General features: G+C 36.1%; 2 protein-coding genes across 3 annotated transcripts; both read left to right on the plus strand.

Moving 5' to 3' along the window:
* Positions 1-2,425: 2,425 nt before the first annotated feature.
* Positions 2,426-7,891, plus strand: LOC116140571 (persulfide dioxygenase ETHE1 homolog, mitochondrial). Of its 2 annotated transcripts, none has more exons than XM_031426189.1 (9): positions 2,426-2,826; positions 3,313-3,441; positions 3,544-3,651; positions 4,334-4,468; positions 5,330-5,371; positions 5,493-5,552; positions 5,627-5,680; positions 7,397-7,421; positions 7,531-7,891. In XM_031426189.1, the coding sequence occupies exons 1-9, from the start codon at positions 2,575-2,577 to the stop codon at positions 7,617-7,619; spliced, it is 894 nt and encodes a 297-aa protein (XP_031282049.1). In that variant the 5' UTR covers positions 2,426-2,574; the 3' UTR covers positions 7,620-7,891. The 2 variants fall into 2 exon arrangements, with proteins under 2 accessions (XP_031282049.1, XP_031282050.1); XM_031426190.1 differs by lacking the exon at positions 5,627-5,680 and adding an exon at positions 6,392-6,445.
* A 1,955-nt stretch (positions 7,892-9,846) lies between these two features.
* Positions 9,847-13,419, plus strand: LOC116140572 (60S ribosomal protein L18a-like protein). The gene is made up of 4 exons (XM_031426191.1): positions 9,847-10,196; positions 10,897-10,972; positions 11,366-11,480; positions 13,281-13,419. Exons 1-4 carry the CDS (start codon positions 9,974-9,976, stop codon positions 13,338-13,340), a joined length of 474 nt encoding a protein of 157 aa, XP_031282051.1. The 5' UTR covers positions 9,847-9,973; the 3' UTR covers positions 13,341-13,419.
* The last annotated feature ends 6,909 nt before the right edge of the window (positions 13,420-20,328 follow it).

Here is a 20,328-nt window from a genome sequence, read left to right on the forward strand (position 1 = left end):
AAAGCTTCTATTAATTAGTAATTTTCCTTTACTAACCTTTGGGTACTAAAAAGGTATTTAAAAAGTAGGTGGGTATGAATTTGTCTGGCTATTTTTTGGGTGAGAACATGTCGTTAACTCCCTTAAATTAACAAACATTTGGTCAAAAGTTTGTTATTAGTAAAGGCAAAATGGTCAACAAACCTTTGGTCACCGGAGAAGAGAAAATAAAAGGGTAGGCGCACGTTAGCAAGGAGATGGCTGATGGTTTTTCCCCCTTTTTGGCAGATCTTGGCATCCAAAATCACTTCCGAGACCACTCACAAAATCCCTATCACTTCCTCTAGAAAGACCAAGCCTCCATTTACCGTCATCACTCACCATTTCCCACCACCACCTCCATTCACACGACAGCTGGATTTCTGTCATTTCCGGTGTCGAAAATCCACCCTGAAACTCACCGCCTCCTCCATCCTCTTCCTCGAGCCTCTCTCACCTTAATTCGTTCACCCCGACCTCAATGCACCTGCCAATCGCCTCAAATCGCCGCTTGAGATTTTGTGCGATTTGCCATCTTTCTGGCCTTTTTTTGGGCCAATTTAGTCACCCAAAATGCCCCCTGCCACCACCGTTCAACTCCCAACCCTCTGCTCTTCAAAACCCACCCCTCCCTCAACCCTCCGTGCATGCCATTTGCCGCATATGTCTAACTCGTTACACCGTGGGACAATCGCGATTTGCAGCGATTTTCTTCGCAAATTGTTAGTGTTTTTGGTGTTGGATTAGTCGCTTTTGATTGATTGTTGGTCTTGTGTATTTTTCAGCCACCATTCTCTCCCATATCACGCCAACTTCGCTGCCGTAAGGTAGCACACCACCTGCTCGATTAATTGCAGCACCTACCTCCCAGGCGACAATGGAAGAGGCTAAGGATATTTTCGTAAATCATTGTATTTCCCACCCAAAACATAATATTTGGGTAGTAAAAGGGTTTTTAAAAAATGGGTGGGTATGAAATTGTCAATGGGTCATTTTTTGGTTGAGAACATGTCGTTAACTCCCATTTAAGGTGAGAATTGGTTGATGGGATACATCTTTATTTTTCTCTTTGATTTAGAACCATTCCTTTGATATTTTCTTTAAGTTTTCAACACGTGTCTCATCATAATTTCTCTTATTTTTCACTTTTTCTGTCAAATAAAAAAAAATTGGAAAATTATTTTATACTTATTTTTATAAATATTAGAAGATAATGGTCACTGAATATTTAAAAAAACTGTTAGGGTATGTTACATATGTAAATTACAAATTAATATATAGAAATATGATCATACATTGCATAAATGTGTACTCAATCTTGATATTAGGAGATTAAATTATTAATCATATGTTTAGCACCATGTTTTAAAAAAAAGAGTAGCATTTATTTCTTAAATTTCAAAATTGGTATTAAAATGTTTAGTTTTTTTTCTTTCTATTTTTACCAAAAAAAAGGTTTATAATAAAAAAATGTAAAAATTTAACTTAAAAATTATATGTAAATCTGTTTCTAAAAGCAGAACAATTTCTCAAATAAAAAAAAAGAAAAGGAAAAAACAAAAAACAAAAAACAAAGAAAACAGAAAAAACTAAAACTAAACAACGAAAACAAACTTGGCTAACGGAGTCCAACTCTGGACTCGGGTGAGAGACGGTGGCGATGAATTATTGATTGAGACCTCGTTTCTGTGACGAACTCTTCTATGCCGCTTCCTTTTCAATTTAAATACTCAGAGCTCCACGACAAATCTTGACTCGTTCATTTTCGTTTTCCTTCTTCTAAGCTATGCTTCGTTTGAGATTTGTTAAATCCACTTTGCTTTCACCCAACTTTCTCTCCATATCCAATTTTTCTCCCAAACCCACTTCCCATTCTCCTCTCATCCTCAAGTTCAAGGCGCAATTGCAAATGGGTTCTTCTTACACGACGTCGTCTCCTTCTTCTTCAAAGCTGTTGTTTCGTCAACTGTTCGAGAGAGAATCTTGCACTTACACTTACCTTCTCGCCGATGTCTCCCACCCGGATAAACCTGCTCTCGTCAGTAACTTCTAATTCCACTTCTCCAATTGCAGTTTATAAAGAGTTTTGGAAAATTAAGAAAACGACAATAAATCCTTTTCTTTGTTTCCATAATTTTAAATCTGATAAAGAACACATTTTTGGATGTGAAAAATATTTGAAATTGAAAATTGTTTTTGAATCAACTACATGAAAATATTTTGTTGGCACTTAGCTATTGAGGATAGAAAGTTATTAGTACTAGTTGAATGTAGCATTGCAAATTAGAAAAGAAAATGATAATTTGGTGAAATCAGAATACGAAACCAAATGGTTTTCTCTGTTTTCTGTTATTGTTCCAGTAATGTAAGTGGGATTTCACTCCTTTTTGTTTTGGGAAGNACTCTGGACTCGGGTGAGAGACGGTGGCGATGAATTATTGATTGAGACCTCGTTTCTGTGACGAACTCTTCTATGCCGCTTCCTTTTCAATTAAAATACTCAGAGCTCCACGACAAATCCTGACTCGTTCGTTTTCGTTTTCCTTCTTCTAAGCTATGCTTCGTTTGAGATTTGTTAAATCCACTTTGCTTTCACCCAACTTTCTCTCCATATCCAATTTTTCTCCCAAACCCACTTCCCATTCTCCTCTCATCCTCAAGTTCAAGGCGCAATTGCAAATGGGTTCTTCTTACACGACGTCGTCTCCTTCTTCTTCAAAGCTGTTGTTTCGTCAACTGTTCGAGAGAGAATCTTGCACTTACACTTACCTTCTCGCCGATGTCTCCCACCCGGATAAACCCGCTCTCGTCAGTAACTTCTAATTCCACTTCTCCAATTGCAGTTTATAAAGAGTTTTGGAAAATTAAGAAAACGACAATAAATCCTTTTCTTTGTTTCCATAATTTTAAATCTGATAAAGAACACATTTTTGGATGTGAAAAATATTTGAAATTGAAAATTGTTTTTGAATCAACTACATGAAAATATTTTGTTGGCACTTAGCTATTGAGGATAGAAAGTTATTAGTACTAGTTGAATGTAGCATTGCAAATTAGAAAAGAAAATGATAATTTGGTGAAATCAGAATACGAAACCAAATGGTTTTCTCTGTTTTCTGTTATTGTTCCAGTAATGTAAGTGGGATTTCACTCCTTTTTGTTTTGGGAAGTTGTGTTGAATTGTGCCTTTTTTATATGAGAAACTTGATCATGTAAATGTGTTTTATTTTCTCTTATTCTTATTCTAATGTGAACCGGGAATTTGATATGATGTTGAAATATATGTATTGGCAGTTGATCGACCCGGTCGACAGGACGGTGGATAGAGACTTGTCTCTGATTAAGGAATTGGGTGTGAAGCTTGTTTATGCCATGAACACTCATGTACATGCGGATCATGTCACTGGAACTGGGCTAATTAAGGTTTTTTCGTCATCGAATTATCCATTTGTGGCGTTGATTCCAAGTTTATGATGTCTTGTTTGTAACTCATTTGGTGATCGTGAATGTATTTGTTTCTTGCAGAGTAAGCTTCCTGGAGTAAAATCTATTATTTCAAAAGCAAGTGGGTCAAAGGCAGATGTTCTGGTTGAACCTGGGGAAAATATCCGTTTTGGCGATCTCTTTCTTGAGGTGGGGATCAATAAGCTTCTGCAATATATTGATACTGTATATTATTTGCTTTTGGTGTAAAGAACTCTGAGAATGGTGGCTTCTAAACTGAAGTGTTGTTTCAGTAATATGAAGCAGAGTTTCAGGTTGAAATTTATATTTTGTATTGTGAGGATAAGTTTGAGGTGGCTTCTAGGATTCTGTTGTATTGTTAGCCCATAGCTAGTAGTAAACTTGTCTTCATTTTGTAATATATCTTTTCAATAGGATCAAATTAGAGTGAATGAAAAAACAAATATGACTGAGTGATATCTGGGAGCAAGTATAGAATGCTGCATGGTTGAAAGTTGCCTCATGGCAAGCAATGATTATAGAGAGGTAATGCTATTTTTGACAATTAGACTACCACCTGCTTTAGAACGTTTCGGATAATTAAAAATTATTTGGCAAAGAGATTCTTTCTGTTGTTATCTTATATAAATTTAATTGCATAAGTTACCTGAAGAGCGATCTGCACTGGATACTGGACTTTTGATAAATTTGATCTATAAAATGGAGTACATTTCTGGTCTACTTTCTGACGAAAAATATATATCTATGAATGCTGATTTTCTTACATAAAGTTGTATGTCATTGGATATGTTTTTGTGCCTGACAGATCTAGTTTTCACTTTGGATTGCCTACTGAACTCAATAAATGCAGGTTCGTGCTACTCCTGGACATACATTGGGTTGTGTTACCTATGTTACAGGAGAAGGGCCTGATCAGCCTCAACCAAGGATGGCTTTCACAGGAGATGTCCTACTGATACGTGGATGTGGGAGGACTGATTTTCAGGTACAGGGTTCTTAAAATATACTGTTCTACAATTGGTCATAAAGGAAACCATTTCCATATAATTCTTGATGCAATTTTCAAATATCTGGATCTTAAGTGATGCTGAAAATTGTTTTAACATCAAAACTTCGCCCTCTATCTAGTCAAAGGAAAGAGGATTATGCCACATGAATTGGCTTCTCTTTTATCTCAGTTTTGGGTCATTCTAACATTTCATGAAGTGCTAATTTCTAGATGTGTTCTTTGCTTACCAATGGAAACTGAAGTAGTGTTTGTTTCACGACCATATTTGAAATTGAGTCTGCAGCATTTTCAATTAATATCAAGAAGGCTATTTCTATCTATAAAAGTTTATTAGTTTATTAGAGGGATGATTCAGGATAGCAATATCTGATTTTTTGTTTACATTTTGATATGGGGTTCACAAGGTTGTTTCTACATTGTTAGACTCCCAAGTATGCATTCAAATGCTATCTAAAACATTGTATGTCAGTGTGGTTCCATGGGACCTCATACATGTTCTAGTTCTAGATTTTGCTTGTCATATACTAAACTGTCTCTACCTTATCATTTGATGAATCTCATCTTTTAATTATGTAACTTTGCTTGTTTTATACCACTTTTTATCTGTGATAAAAATTTCTTCTGCATTGACAATTTTATCTGATACTGGAAGACTGAAGAAAATAAGTATACATTGTGCTGAATGTTGTCTGTGCTTCTTTATCATCCTATAACAACAGAGATGTTCAATTTTTTTTTTTTTTTTTTTTTTCATTTACAGAGTACCATGGATTCTTGTTTTCTTAATCTTTATAGAATGCTATGCTGCAAAGATTTAATACAGTTATTTTTTTGCAGGGAGGAAGCTCAGCGCAGCTCTACAAGTCTGTGCATTCACAGGCAAGAACATGAGATTATGTTTGTTAATATTTTGCAGTGAACAAGGGAAGGGCAACTTGCAAAATAATTTATGACGCTAATACTTCCTCAAATTCTTACTCATGGTCACCATTTGTTTCAGATATTTACATTGCCAAAGGACACATTAATCTATCCAGCTCATGATTACAAAGGATTCACAGTGAGGAAACATTCAATACTTCTTTTTCTTATCTATTTGAAATAGTTGTTTCTACAATAGTTGTTTGTTTTCAGGTCAGCACAGTGGGAGAGGAGACTCAATACAATCCTCGCCTAACAAAGGATGAGGTAATTCGTTGGCCGAATAGTGGATTTTCTGATTTATAAGGTTTAGTTCACTGTTCATGTCTTAATCAATTGGCTAAAGAAACGTTTTTTAGCTCTGTCTGGTACCAGGAAAAACTGGATTCAGGGATTCATTCTATGAAATTCATTATAACACTATGCCATCTACAGAACAAAGTTGACAATTATAGGTTTATATGTAAATTAGAAAGGGTTGAAATCCTCTAATGTTTTTATTTTTTAAGAATACAACAATTGATGATTGTCATTCGTGGTAAAAACAACTGAGCAGGTTGCCCATACAAGTACACCTTATAACTTAGAATAATGCTAGCCGTACTCCCCCTTCTTACTCCTTTCTCTTACTCATTCATGTTAATCTCGCTTCTTACTCCCTTCTCTCTCTTCTTACACCCACCTACCATATGAGTGAGTAAGAGAAAGGAGTAAGAAGGAGGAGTAAGGCTAGCATTACTCTATAACTTAATGAATTGGGAGCCCAATATTGGTATCAAATTGGTACAAATACAATTAATCCTATCTTTGGTACCTTCTTTCTCCATGATTTATTTTCTGTTGACACCTGTAATGCAAGAAGTAAAATGTTTCTAGCCAAAAAATTGTTTATTTTTTGAGGAAGACAAAAGTTTTAAATTTATGTTACCGTTCTTCATCTAGTAGATNGTTGTTTCTACAATAGTTGTTTGTTTTCAGGTCAGCACAGTGGGAGAGGAGACTCAATACAATCCTCGCCTAACAAAGGATGAGGTAATTCGTTGGCCGAATAGTGGATTTTCTGATTTATAAGGTTTAGTTCACCGTTCATGTCTTAATCAATTGGCTAAAGAAACGTTTTTTAGCTCTGTCTGGTACCAGGAAAAACTGGATTCAGGGATTCATTCTATGAAATTCATTATAACACTATGCCATCTACAGAACAAAGTTGACAATTATAGGTTTATATGTAAATTAGAAAGGGTTGAAATCCTCTAATGTTTTTATTTTTTAAGAATACAACAATTGATGATTGTCATTCGTGGTAAAAACAACTGAGCAGGTTGCCCATACAAGTACACCTTATAACTTAGAATAATGCTAGCCGTACTCCCCCTTCTTACTCCTTTCTCTTACTCATTCATGTTAATCTCGCTTCTTACTCCCTTCTCTCTCTTCTTACACCCACCTACCATATGAGTGAGTAAGAGAAAGGAGTAAGAAGGAGGAGTAAGGCTAGCATTACTCTATAACTTAATGAATTGGGAGCCCAATATTGGTATCAAATTGGTACAAATACAATTAATCCTATCTTTGGTACCTTCTTTCTCCATGATTTATTTTCTGTTGACACCTGTAATGCAAGAAGTAAAATGTTTCTAGCCAAAAAATTGTTTATTTTTTGAGGAAGACAAAAGTTTTAAATTTATGTTACCGTTCTTCATCTAGTAGATAACTTCGTCAATTGAACTTTCTGTAAAATTCAGCCAAGATCAATATGTGACGAGCTCTGTAGTTTCTTGGACTCATTAACCATTGGTTTGCATTTTAAGCAAGTTGTGGAGTATCTGAAGGAAATCATAGAATGGAAAAACTTCTGTTTATCATTTATTGCATCTGGTTGAAGATAAATCTTCTTTCCTTTTTCTTGAGAGAGCTTTCACTCTTGATTTTCATTTTATGCATTTCTTTTGTATAACAATACGTTATGTGGTGTTTTTGCAGGAAGGTTTCAAAGACATTATGGCCAGTAAGTAATAATATGTCAATTTTTGTGAAGCAATTTTTTCTCTTAGATTAAATTTTAATCCTTGCTACGCCTATCAAATCACTAACTCAGTACATTCTTTACCAAACAGATCTAAAACTGTCATATCCGAAAATGATGGACGTAGCAGTTCCTGCAAATATGGTTTGTGGGATGCAAGTGCCGGCTTCCAAAGCTTGATGAGCCTTTATTGAGTGGTGTCTAACAAGTTTTATTCTCGATACCTCTATTGTTGTTGGGGAATTCAAATTACGATTTGTACAAAATGATGTATAATTGCCCTTGGGAGTAAAATGAACTAATAAAAAATAAATAAAAAGTTTCCAAGTAACTACATAACGAATTGGCCTGATGAAGATGGTCATACCAATGGTGATTGTAAACTATGATGTAAGGGCTGGTGTTGACTGTTGAACTTTATTGATTGCAAAGATTTGAACCACTTTCAACTTTGATCATCCTATTGTCTGTTAGAATTTCCTTTTCTTGAGGCGCTATAATACTCGCCTTTGATAACTATTGGATTAGTCATAAGCCAAAACCCAAATGGGTATGTTTAAGTAATTATAGAAATGATGTGATGTGCATTAATTTTTAGTAGGTGGGAAATATTGTTTCTGAAAGAGACATATATGTCCTGTGTCAAAGCATTTTGAGAGTTGGAGGAGGTAAAAGATTTATCCTTTAGTGAATGGGGCACATGAATGAATGGCAGGGCCTACCATGTGTTTTGATCTAATGTCATGCCTATCTTTTCCATTTTGTGATATTTTTGAAGTGTGAACTCTTTCATATCAAACTGCAGAATCTCCAGCTTAGATTGCTGCTGATCTTGCTTTGTTTATCCTCTTTGGCAGATCCTCCATTTGGATGACCATTCTATTCAGGAACACTCTACATTATTATATTGAATGAGTCTAATTAATGCATTATTTTATGATAATTATATATTATTTCATAAACATTCATTGAATTATGGGAAACACCACTTTTATAAAATAGAAAATATTCATTATGGACTTCAAAGAACATTATCATGTTCACATAGACTAACACCAAAGGTAGACCCAATTCCAAAAGAAGTATTTTGTAATTAACTTTCATTTAGTTACATTAATTATATCAAGTTATACAAAAAATGTTTATTAATTATCCCTTAGGTAAATGATTTAGAAAAATTAAATATATAATTTATTAAGGCAATGCCAGATTAGAGAAAGCTAATAATAACAGTCAACACCACGTCAACACCAGGTCACCATCATTCTTGCGTAAATTATTATATAAAGTAAACACCTCTACCCACCCAAGGTTTAGCGAAACTACAGTTGTCACCCATGGTTTCAGAAATTCCAAATTCGCACCTTTAAAATTAACACAAACCGTTTAATATAATTGTCAAAGGGTGTTTAAGTCTTTTACCCAAAAATAAAAAACGCTAGTCCCTTTTAACTGGTTGAATGTTTGGCTGATTTCTGACGCCCCTCAACCCCCTCTCACACCCCACCCCTACCAGACCGCCGCCCACCTCCTGCACTCCAGCGACACAGATCTATGGTTTTCAGGCGCTGCCACGACAATTAAAGCCGACAATTGAGACGTTGCATTTAGTCAAACATTATTGGAATTTATATTGTGGTATGGGAAGACTTTAAGAAGCAGATTGCTTGATCATTACTGGGGAGAATTTTTTTTTTTTTTGAAAAGTCGTACATGAATTGGAAAGAGTATAATATTATACGCAAAAAATTGAAGCCAATTTCGCTGGCTACTATAAATTTGCAAAGAAATGGTTATTATAATCAAGAAAACATGGTTTTCTGTGTTTTTGCTGCTTCTCTTGTTACTATTTTATGAAATCCGTTTCTCTGAAGGGTTTGATACAGTCTCACCTGGCCAGACTCTTTCAGGAAAAAGGACGTTAATCTCTACAGGTGGAATATTTGAACTGGGTTTCTGCACTCCAGGCAACTCTCGCAACTACTATATTGACATATGGTACATATCATTTCCCCTTGCGCGATTGTTTGGGTTGTTGGGTGGTCATGGTTGCTAATTTGATGGTTTTGGGGCGGAGATGGTGGTGAAGAATGGCAGATTGCGGCGGATCTAGGGTCACAGGGGTGCGATAGTCAGATTTCAATCTAAGGTTGAAGAAGAGGTTGTTATTTAAATAAATTTGACAGTAATGTGGTTATCTTATAATTTTGAGTGTTAAAAAATAGATTATTAATTTATTTGTCAAGGGTAGTTTGGTAATAACAGTCTTTATAACTAAAAATCACTGACAGTGTTAAGTTAAGGGTGGGCATGTGAAATTTATGAAACCATGGGTGGGACAATGTAAATTCGCTAAACTTTGGGTGGGTACATGTCGTTTACTCTACTATATATTAATAACAGACAGCTTCATTTGATTCATTCTTCTCCACCAAAACAAATTCAGAAATTTAATTAAAATCACAAAAGAAAAAAATCGAACCGTTGAGAGATCGCACCCTGCAAAATCAAAGCTTTGAGAGATCCCACCAAGCATGAGTGAAGAAGACAAAAACAGAGCGGTTGTTGTTGATCATCATCATCATCACCATGAACAACAACCTCCTCCACCACCACCTCAATATGGTACGTTTCAAGGTGTAGCTAATTATCCTCCTCCTCCTCCGCCGGCAATTGGCTTTCCTCAGCCTGTTCCTCCGCCGGGTGCTGCAGAGCCCTCCGCACCTTACTATCCTCACGGCTACCAAACTGTGCAAGGTACATAATTCAATTCAATTCAGATTGACCCACTTCCTTATTTTTTGGGAATTGCAACTTTAAATGACGTTTTAACCTGCATTGACATAAAGTTTCAATTTTTATAGCGGTGTTAGTGAAAAGTATTAAAGTTAAGTAGGATTATAAATGGGTTTGTTAATTCATGTCCGTTTGTTGCATCTGGATGCTGCTATTAGAAAAGAGATAACTTTGACTATGTGTTGTTTGGGTTGTTTTTTATTTGTAATAAAGTGTTCACTTGATCCGGTTGTTGTTGACGCTTAAATGTGGATTAGCTTTTATCACCAACAGTTGAGAAGGTAGCTTTTTGTTGTGATTACAAAAAAGAGTAAAAATGTTGTGAGAGGGCGGCCGTGTAGCCACTCTGATGTTTAAGTCAAAAACTAAATGGGAAATGGTTAATAATTGTAGCGAGATGTGAATTGTGGCTTAGTTTTTTTTAGTATTAAGCTTGATTGGTAAATGCTTGTGTTGTATGACCTGGTAATGTTACCGGGTCAGTACCATACTAGATTGACGCAAATTTGATATTTTAACAGGATTGTTAGAGAATTTTGAGTTGTTTTTCATTCAGAATGAAGTATTCAATTGATCATCTAGATTCTTCTTTTTGTGCTTATAAAATTCTAGTGGGGAAATTTTGTTAGTATTGATAAGATATGCGGTGATGTTGTTATAGGTTATGCTGTTGCTGAAGGGAGACCGGTGAGAGAGCGTCGCCTTCCTTGCTGTGGTATTGGTGTTGGATGGTTGTTGTAAGTTACAATTGTTTTTCTTCCCTCAATTTTGGATTGTAATTTGGAAGAGTTGAATTTAGCAGATATGATATAAGCTTGTAATATTATCAGTTTTATCTATATCCTTTCACGTGAAATTTATGCAGCAATCATGTTCTAAAAAAGTTGTATCTGACTCCTCAGGAAAACAAGTTGCATTGTTTTTGGTGGATTTTGCTTCCTTTTATATACTAATCTATAAGTTATGGGCTTAAGAAAATTAAGGGTCTAAAACTTTCATATTTTATGACATCTTAATTTTTGTATCCTTCTTAGTCTAGACCTTCAATTATGATTTTAAACTTTTGACAATTGCTCTGTTAATTCATGGTGTGGATAATGAAGAATTGTCTGCCTTTTTTTTTTTTCCAGGTTTATTATCGGATTCTTCCTTGGTGCCATCCCTTGGTATGTTGGGCTTTTTGTTCTACTATGCGCAAGGATAGATCCCCGAGAAAAACCAGGATATATTGCTTGCACCATAGCTGTGAGTAACTCATTCCTGTAGTTTCATTTGATTCCAAGGCCTGTCCTGTGCTAAATATTTCCTTTTTATTTATTTATTTATTTTTTACAATAAGTTTTACTTTTAGTTTTGAAAATTCTCTTATGTTTTGGCTTGTTGATTTCCACTTAAAGTTGTCATTATACCTAGCTGCTATTTCGAGGTGCTATTCCATCTATATGGGTATATCATCACGTGAAGTTCATGTCATGTATGATAAGAACATCAAAGTTTATCATACTCTTGCTACATAAGTTACTTAACAGACGTCTCTTTGCATTTTAATCTTTATTGCAAATGTCAAAGGTGAATATTGGAATGATGTTTTCATTCAGCCTTGTCTTTTAATTTATATATGGAATCCTGACAAAGAATGACTTTTCTTATTGAGCATGACATATGCAATCACTTTTTACGTCTCCAAGATGTTAAGATATACAAAGAAGAAGAATTTTGACTCTTTTTTTCACTTTTCACAATGAGTCCTACCTATGTTTTCTTGTACTGAGATGGGCAGTATTGGTGACTACAATGTGGTGGTGGTGTGTAGTGGGCGAGCTATGATGGTTTATTTATGCAGCGTTGAAAGTTAGCGCATGTGATTTGATGGTTTATTTATGTAGCGTTGAAAGTTAGCGCATGTGATTTGGAAACAATTAACTTTTGTTTCTATTAGAGCTTAAATACTATTGTTAGTCCGTACAATATTATTTTAAACTTTTGGGTTAAGTGGTAACTTAACATGATATCAGTGATATCGGATCTAGGTTGATCAAGTGGCTTAATAATCATTTCTCATCTTCAATGAATATTGCCTCACCAATTAAACTTATTCTAATGGTTTGACTAACCCCATTCTTTACATTGGGGGTGTGGAGATTTTATCTCCAGTTTTTACTTTGAGTAAGATCATTAATTGTGAGAAGAAATGTATAACTTACAACGTTGGAAATTCCAGCCGGTGGCCAAATTGTTTTCAAGTTTGCTATTTGCAAAATGCTTTATTATAAATTTAGGAAAAGTGATTGTCAGAATACTGAACTGCTAGAATTCTGTTTCCATTGTTTGTTGGGTGCTTCTTTTTTTACATTTTGGTGTCCAAAATTTCTTTGTAACTTTTTAATTATGATTGTTTTATACAATTGGAGAGGGGGCAGGCAGGAGAATACAGAGGGGGAGGGGTTGAGTGAAGCATATTGTTCACTACCAAGTTTGCTTTCATTTTATTAATCTCTTCTTATCAAACAAATAATACTACGGTTACCAAGACTCTTATGGTAGATGCATTCGCTGCTTTTCACATCATTTTCTACCAATCTGGTGAAGAAGTATTGCTACCCATATTGTTACCAAGTTCCTGAGTTATTCCACCTTTTTGTTTGGCAGTTTTTGTGTTGCACACTGCTTAGACTAAAAAAATTCTGTTCATAAGTTTCTGCAAGCATGTTGATGATTTAATTTAAGGATGTTCCATGCCGGCTTCTTACCTTTAGCATTTTTCTTTGTGGTATGCAAATCGTCAAACATTATATTCTTTTAGATCGGCATTAGCTCTACCTTGATCACTATCAATAGATTCCGATTATAAGCCTTTGTTTTATGCTCTTTCAATATTTGCTTGTATTGTTACTATAAATGCTAATTGTTGGCCTAGCTTGCATTTTAACCTATCATTGAATTCAATAATTTGAATTGTTTTGCCCGTACTGGAAATGTAAACACAATGTTTTCTTTAAATTTTGTTTGCGAGATTCTCATTTATTTCTCTGGTTGTATGTGCAGGCTGTTCTTGCTACCATTGCAATTATTCTTGGTGTATCGAAGGGAGCTGATGACTGGTAGCTGTATAGGTATATAACCGTGACCGAACTTCTGAACTCGATCTGGGTTTCGAACATGGTCTGAATTTGTGAAGACAATCGGTAGTCCTTTTGAGTGTTAATACTTTAGTTAATGGTACTGCCTTGTGCAATGCAATTTGTTAGTATTGATCTTGTTTATTAATGAAGCTATTTTGACTGTCCAAGCACACGATGTAAAACTGGACGATTGTTTTATCATTCATATATATATATGTTCCACAGATTATGTGAAAATGAATAATCAGTTGCACAGAAAATTGAGTTCTTTAGGCTTCCCGCAATAAAACCCAATATTTTAAAACTCGGTCCGGCTTGGTTGGTTTAACCGGTTCAATCGGGACTTGGAAGCTTCAACGGGCTATGTTTATATTTTTCTTATTCACCCAAAACCCTAGGATTTGGGAGGGTGATCGGAGAACAATTGACGGCTGGGATGTTGGGTCTTTTGAAGAGAAAGTGTCGGTGAATGCAATGGTGGTGACGGAGTTGATTTCCAGTAAGTAAATCGATCAGAAATCGAACAAAACTGGTGGCAGTAACAACTGGCTTTTGTCGGCGATTGACAAGGCTAACGCGGGTGGGTGAGGTGGGTTTTGGTCGGGAGGAAGAGGAGAGTAATTTTTGGTTGATGGGGAGGGTTGTCGACGCTGGCGTTGATGAGATCTGGCCGAAATCGATCCTATTTTGGCCAGATCTTTGGTATGTTTTAAGGAGAATGGGCTCAAGGGACGATTGAGGTTGCATCTGGGGTGTCATCACCACCAACCAGTCGCCGGTCGATTTGTATTTATGGTGTGTTTACCAAATTTCAAACCTATAGGGATTTAACAGTAATTTTTAAGGGTATATTTACTGAATTTTAGAAGTTTTTGTCAACCGGTTTGATTGCCAGTCAAACCGGTTAAATCGGTCAACCTGAGACCCGGCAACTTTGTCGGGTTTCACCTTAGGTTGGGTTTTAAAACATTGATAAAACCAATTAATTCAATAAACAAGTACACACCTGGGCGTTAATTTTACGAGGAAACAATAAAAAAATTATTAAAAAAAATAAACATAAACGAACAAACATATTATATTTTACGAGGAAAAATGAAAATAAAAAATAGAAAACAGAAACATAATGGAACTGGGCGTTAATTTTCAACCTGAAATGTACACACCTGCAGATTAATCAGTAAATTTATTCTTCCAAAGGTTAGATCTCCTCGCATTTTGATTCAGTTGGCTTGCTTTTTCTGGGTTTGTAAGCAAAGTTATTTATTATTATTTTTTTTTTGGTTATCGAGGGTATCTAGGTTATCTTACGAGCATCTTGACTAGTCTTTGGACCCCAAACAAGGCTTCTGAAACAGGACAAATCTTACGGTCCATGACCAATAATTTTAGCAACCGTTCTTGTGATTCGAACCCAAGATCACAAGAGGAGCAAATCTCTTTGCCCAAGCCTTTAACACTAGCTAACCCATTGTTGGTTGTTGTGTCGTTTGCAACAACTACTAGCAAGTGTACTAGTCTCAAGTAATATAGTGCAACAAAATACAGATTATCATACCCAAGGGATTGCGTAAACAAGTACTGAAATATTAATTAGTCTTAACTTTATCTAGATAATCAAAACTTAAATGGTGATCTTTAAAACTAAAAATATTAAAATCTGGAATATTAGAAACGAATTGCAGTAAAACTAAAATTAAGAATTCAATGAGAGAAAACGGCTAAGACTTCAGGCTCATCTATAACTTCTCTGCTCCCCTCAATTTACTATGGTCAATGAATTTATTTAATTAATGTGACAACGGGATTTCCTAGGTTAACCAATATTCTTTCTCAAGCAATATTAATTCTACTTCTATTTCATAACCTAGATATCTCTATATAGATTTAATGAAATAGACGAGCATTAAGCTTTATGAAATCCTCTAGCTTTCAGCACAAGTTAATCCTGCCTATGACTATTGCATGTATCAATTCATATATCTCTATATCCAATTAATCCATGGCCTATATTACTAGAGCACTCATGTGATATCTCCTCTCGGTCTCAATCACACAAAACAATTCTATCAGAAATTGATCAAGTTCCTAATAGCATTAAGCACATAATATAAACTCATCATTAGAAAAATAATTCACTAACCAAAGAGTAAAAGATTGATCACAGATCCATAAATAGACTAACCCTAGTCTTAGCCTGAGAAAATTAGTTCATAATAAAAGAAACAAGAGTAGAATCCAAGAAATAAATCATATGGAAAAGTAAAAACAAACTCTTTGATGAATTTTGTTCTTGATTCTCCTTTCTCTTTTGTTACACAATAATCTCTCTCCAAGAATGGGTAAAATTCGGCCTCCCTCAGGAGTAATCTTAATCACCCTTAAATACCCAAAAGAGTCCTAAGTGAAAAAGGAAAGAAAAACTAATAAAAAACCCTAAAAGTATCCGACACGGCCCTGGCCGTGTCCAAATGTACGTCACCACAGCCTAGGCCATGGTGTTTCCTGTCCTCGTTATTTTATCTTCATTCCACCACCACGGCCGTGGTGAACCACCAAGGCAAGGCCATGGCCTTCAAACTTGTCAGCTAATCTCAATTTCTTCAAACTTTGAATTCCAATTTCATTCCAATGCTCCAATCTACTCAATTAACGTCTGAAAATTACAAAAATTCTCCAAATCAATAGCTAACCATTCATATTTCAAACTTAACAAAAACTAACATCAAAACACAGAAAACAAATGAGAAAATAACTAGAAGGCTATAAAAACAAACCTAAAAACACTAAATTTATGCAACTTATCATTGGTTTTTGTAAGCAAAGTCTGGTCTGATGTGAACAAGCCTCGGCTGTTTAGAATATGAACATAGTATTACGTTCGGACTCGAAGGGTTGATTGGAGCAAACAAATTAGGATCGGTGCTACCTAGTGGGCACTGTCTCTTCAACTGAGCTGCGTACAGGGAGTCTAAGTTGGGTCCTGACTATTTCTTCCATTAAAATTGTATAATCTATCATTGAATGAAGCGCAATGAGAGCATCCAATGGACTGTGCTCCTGCATGCAAGGCAGTAATGATTTAAATTACGTCGTAGCAGGTTAAAAAGTTAATTTAATATTCAAACATTGTATTGCATTGGAAAAAAGTGTTGGATTCCGACGCTGACATTTGCGTTGATAGAAAACTGATTGGAAAAAGACATTTTTTCTACAATGCTCTTTCCTGAGAGTGTAACTATTTCTCCATATGTGAAGCCCTTGTTTGCGAAGCTTTGAGTTAGTTGATTTACGGTGATTGTAAAATGTGAAGCCTTATGCGACACCGTTTTGACTTAAGCCGAGACTTCATCCTGATCGTTGGTTTGAAAACAGATCTGACAGCTGAGGACTTAAGTTGAGTCAAACCTATAAAAGCAGATGACCCTTCAGTTTCGAGGCAACGCGTTTTTCCTCGCTGTTTGATATCTCTCTGAGTTAGAAGATTAGGGTTTTCTGTGAGTGTAAATCTGCGGATAATCTGTCCATTAAGTTGTGTTTCTTAGTGTGGTGGGAACCTGGTATAGAGTTCTTAGTTCAGATTGTAGGTTTATCTTTGTTATTCTAAAGCCTGGTTGATCTTGGTTGAAATCTTGTAAAGGGAAGAGAGTTTGAGGGTTGTAATCATTCTTGATCGTAATAGTAAGTGCAGCGAGCATCCATATTCTGGAGCTCAACATGGACGTAGCTTGTTCAATATTGAACAAGTGAACCACGGTAAATACTGTGTGTTGAATCTGTTTGGTTTACGTTGATTGTGTGTTTGTTGGTTGATGTTTGCTTGATTTGAGTAGAGGGTATTTACAACAGTGGTATCAGAGCCTTTAGGTCTAAGGTGTATCTAGGTTTAGGAATAGTTTAACTCTTGACGAATTCAAAAATTAGGGTTTGTCAGTTTTTGGGGGTTTTTCGATTTAAAGGTTCCTAGACCATTAGGACTTCAAATCTTGCTGAATCTTGGGATTAATTCATGAGATTAGGTCACAAACACAAGGGATCGACGAATTTTGGGCAAAATCAAAATTAGGGTTTTGTTAGGATTTGGGGGTTTTCTTTTGAATTAGGATTTCGAATTGTCCTAAATCTATTTAAGAGTATTTCGGCTAGAACACCAGTAACCGCCTTAAAAACTACTTAGCAGTACTTGGCAACCTCTAGTATAACAATGCCACGTACTTCTTAGACTGTTTCTCCCTGTCATTACAGTATAATGAGCACTACTCGTATGGAGATCTCCCAATACGATGGGAAGATTGATTTTAATACATGGAAAAAGAAAATGAAGGCCTTGTTATCTCACAACAAGGTCGGAATCGCACTTGAAAATGATGAGTCCATATGGCCAGAAGAAAAGAAAAAGAAAAAGAAAAAGGCAGAAGTGGACGAAGAAGCATACAATTTGATCATTATGAACCTGTCAGACACCGTGTTGCGAAAGGTGGATGGTGTGGAATCTCCAATTCCACTCTGGGGTAAACTCGAGTCTCTGTATGCTCTTAAATCTGCCCCTAATTTAGCTTTCTTGAAAGGTGCTTTATTTTCTTATAAAATGGACATAACTAAATCCCTAGATGACAATCTTGATGAATTCTTAAAAATGACCCTAACCCTAAAAGGAACTGACCAAGAACTAGGAGATTCAAGCCTTGCTATGATTCTGTTAAATTCCCTACCTGAAGAATACTTAGTGGTTAAGAATGCACTGTAGTATAGTGGGACAGTACCTAGTGTGGACCTGATTATTTCTGGACTAAAATCTAGGGAATTAGAATTAAAGATCCAGAAGCGTAATGGTAGCAATTTGTTTGTGAAAGGGAAAGTTGAGGTTGGGCAATCTAGTAAAGGTAATGGAAAAACCCATCAGAGAAATGTAGGCTTTAAAAACAAGAAGAATAGTAAAGGAAATGGTAGAACTAAAGGGGAATCTAGGAAATGTTTCTTCTGTAACAAGGTAGGACACCTAAAGAAAAATTGCTATGATTGGATTAAAAAGAACAAACAGAATAATACAGAGACAAACCTAGCCAGCTCTAGCAGTAACCTAGAAATATGAGAAGCCCTTACCATTTCTAATACATTTAGAGGCAGTGAATGGGTACTAGACTCAGGTTGTAGCTTCCATATGAGCCCTAACAAAGACTGGTTTCAAAGACTTAAAACTGGGGAACAGGAAACTATCTTTATGGGGAATAACCACTCCTGTGAGGTTCAAGGGATATGGGATATAACCATTAAGCTGAATAATGGTAAGTTAGTATGACTAACTAGGGTCAGGTTTATACCTGAACTAAAACGCAACCTAATTTCCTTGGGAACCTTAGATGAATCAGGCTGTTCTTATAAGGCTCAAGATGGGTGTATGGAAGTCTACAAAAATGGAAATGTGTTAATGAAGGGGGTTAAGAAAAATGGGCTTTATATATTGTGTGGGTAGTCCTATCTTGATGTTTCTAATTCTGTTTTATTGTCTACTAACATATCTGCTGCAGCAAAATGGCACTTGAGATTAGGCCATATAGGCCAGAATGGTATGAATGCATTGAAACAACAAGGTTATTTTGGTAGTGATGTTGTAACTGCTCTAGATTTTTGTGAAACCTGTATCCTTGGAAAACAGCACAGGATGAGTTTTCAAAAAGGAACTCATCTTGCTGCAAACTGTCTAGACTATGTCCATGCTGACCTCTAGGGTCCAGAAAAGGTGAAGTCACATGGAGGGAACATATACTTCCTCTCCATAGTGGACGATTACAGTGGAAAGGTATGGGTATACCTCCTTAGGACTAAGGACGAAGCCCTAACCAAGTTCAAAGGTTGGAAAACCCTTGTAGAAACACAATTGGATAGAAAGGTCAAAACCCTTAGAACTGATAATGGTCTGGAGCTCTACAACTTAGAGTTTCACACCTACTACCAAAATCAGGGGTTACAAAGGCATAGAACTGTTAGGGCAACCCCACAACAGAATGGGGTTGCAGAGAGAATGCATAGGACTCTCCTATAAAGGGTCAGGTGTCTTCTGTTCACTGTTGGGCTACCCAAGACCTTTTGGGGAGAAGCCCTAACTACAGCTACTTATTTGATCAATAGAAGTCCATCCAGCTCAATAGGTTTTAAATGCCCTGAAGAGAGATGGTCTAGAAGGAAACCTAACCTAAACCACCTAAGTGTGCAGAATATGCACATGCAAGAGAGGGTAAGCTTGAACTCAGGTCTCTAAAATGTGTCTTCCTAGGGTACCAGGATGGTACTAAAGTTTATATGTTGTGGGAGAGAAATGTACCAAGAGTTAGGATCATAATAAGCCGAGATGTAGTCTTTAATAAGCTAACCTTCTTTTGCAAAGTGTCTACTGACAATGCAGGTAACTCAAGAACAGATCCTGAACTACTTGATCAAACAGAGAGATCACAGTTTGAGGTGGAGCCACAAAACCTAACAGAACACTTATAACAACCTAAACAAACAGAACCATAAAGTACCACACTGTAGAACATTAGGGACCAATATGAAGAAACTGAGCAGCCTGAGAACAATATGAAGAACAGAATGAGAACCTAGTAGACTACCAACTAGCCAAAGACAGAGTCATAAGGGAAATAAGGCCCCCAAACAGATACAGTTATGCAGATTTGATCTATATAGCCCTTGTGGCTGGGGTAGAGACACTGAGGTCTGAACCAGAGACATATCAGGAAGTTGTGAGTTCAAAAGATAGTAAAAAGTGGCTGGAAGCAATGAAGGAGGAGATGAAATCCTTAAGACAGAACAGTACTTGGACTCTGGTCCCAAAACCTACTGACTAGAAGCTAATTGACTAATCCTTTGACGATTCCATGCATTAACAAGTGACCATGTACTTCATCTTTTGTTTTGTGCAAAACATTGTTACACTTCATACAAGGGCATGGGATCACACCACCTAAGTTTGT

The sequence above is a fragment of the Pistacia vera genome, unplaced genomic scaffold, assembly GCF_008641045.1.
Source record: "Pistacia vera cultivar Batoury unplaced genomic scaffold, PisVer_v2 Contig374, whole genome shotgun sequence".
In the NCBI taxonomy this organism is placed as follows: domain Eukaryota; kingdom Viridiplantae; phylum Streptophyta; class Magnoliopsida; order Sapindales; family Anacardiaceae; genus Pistacia; species Pistacia vera.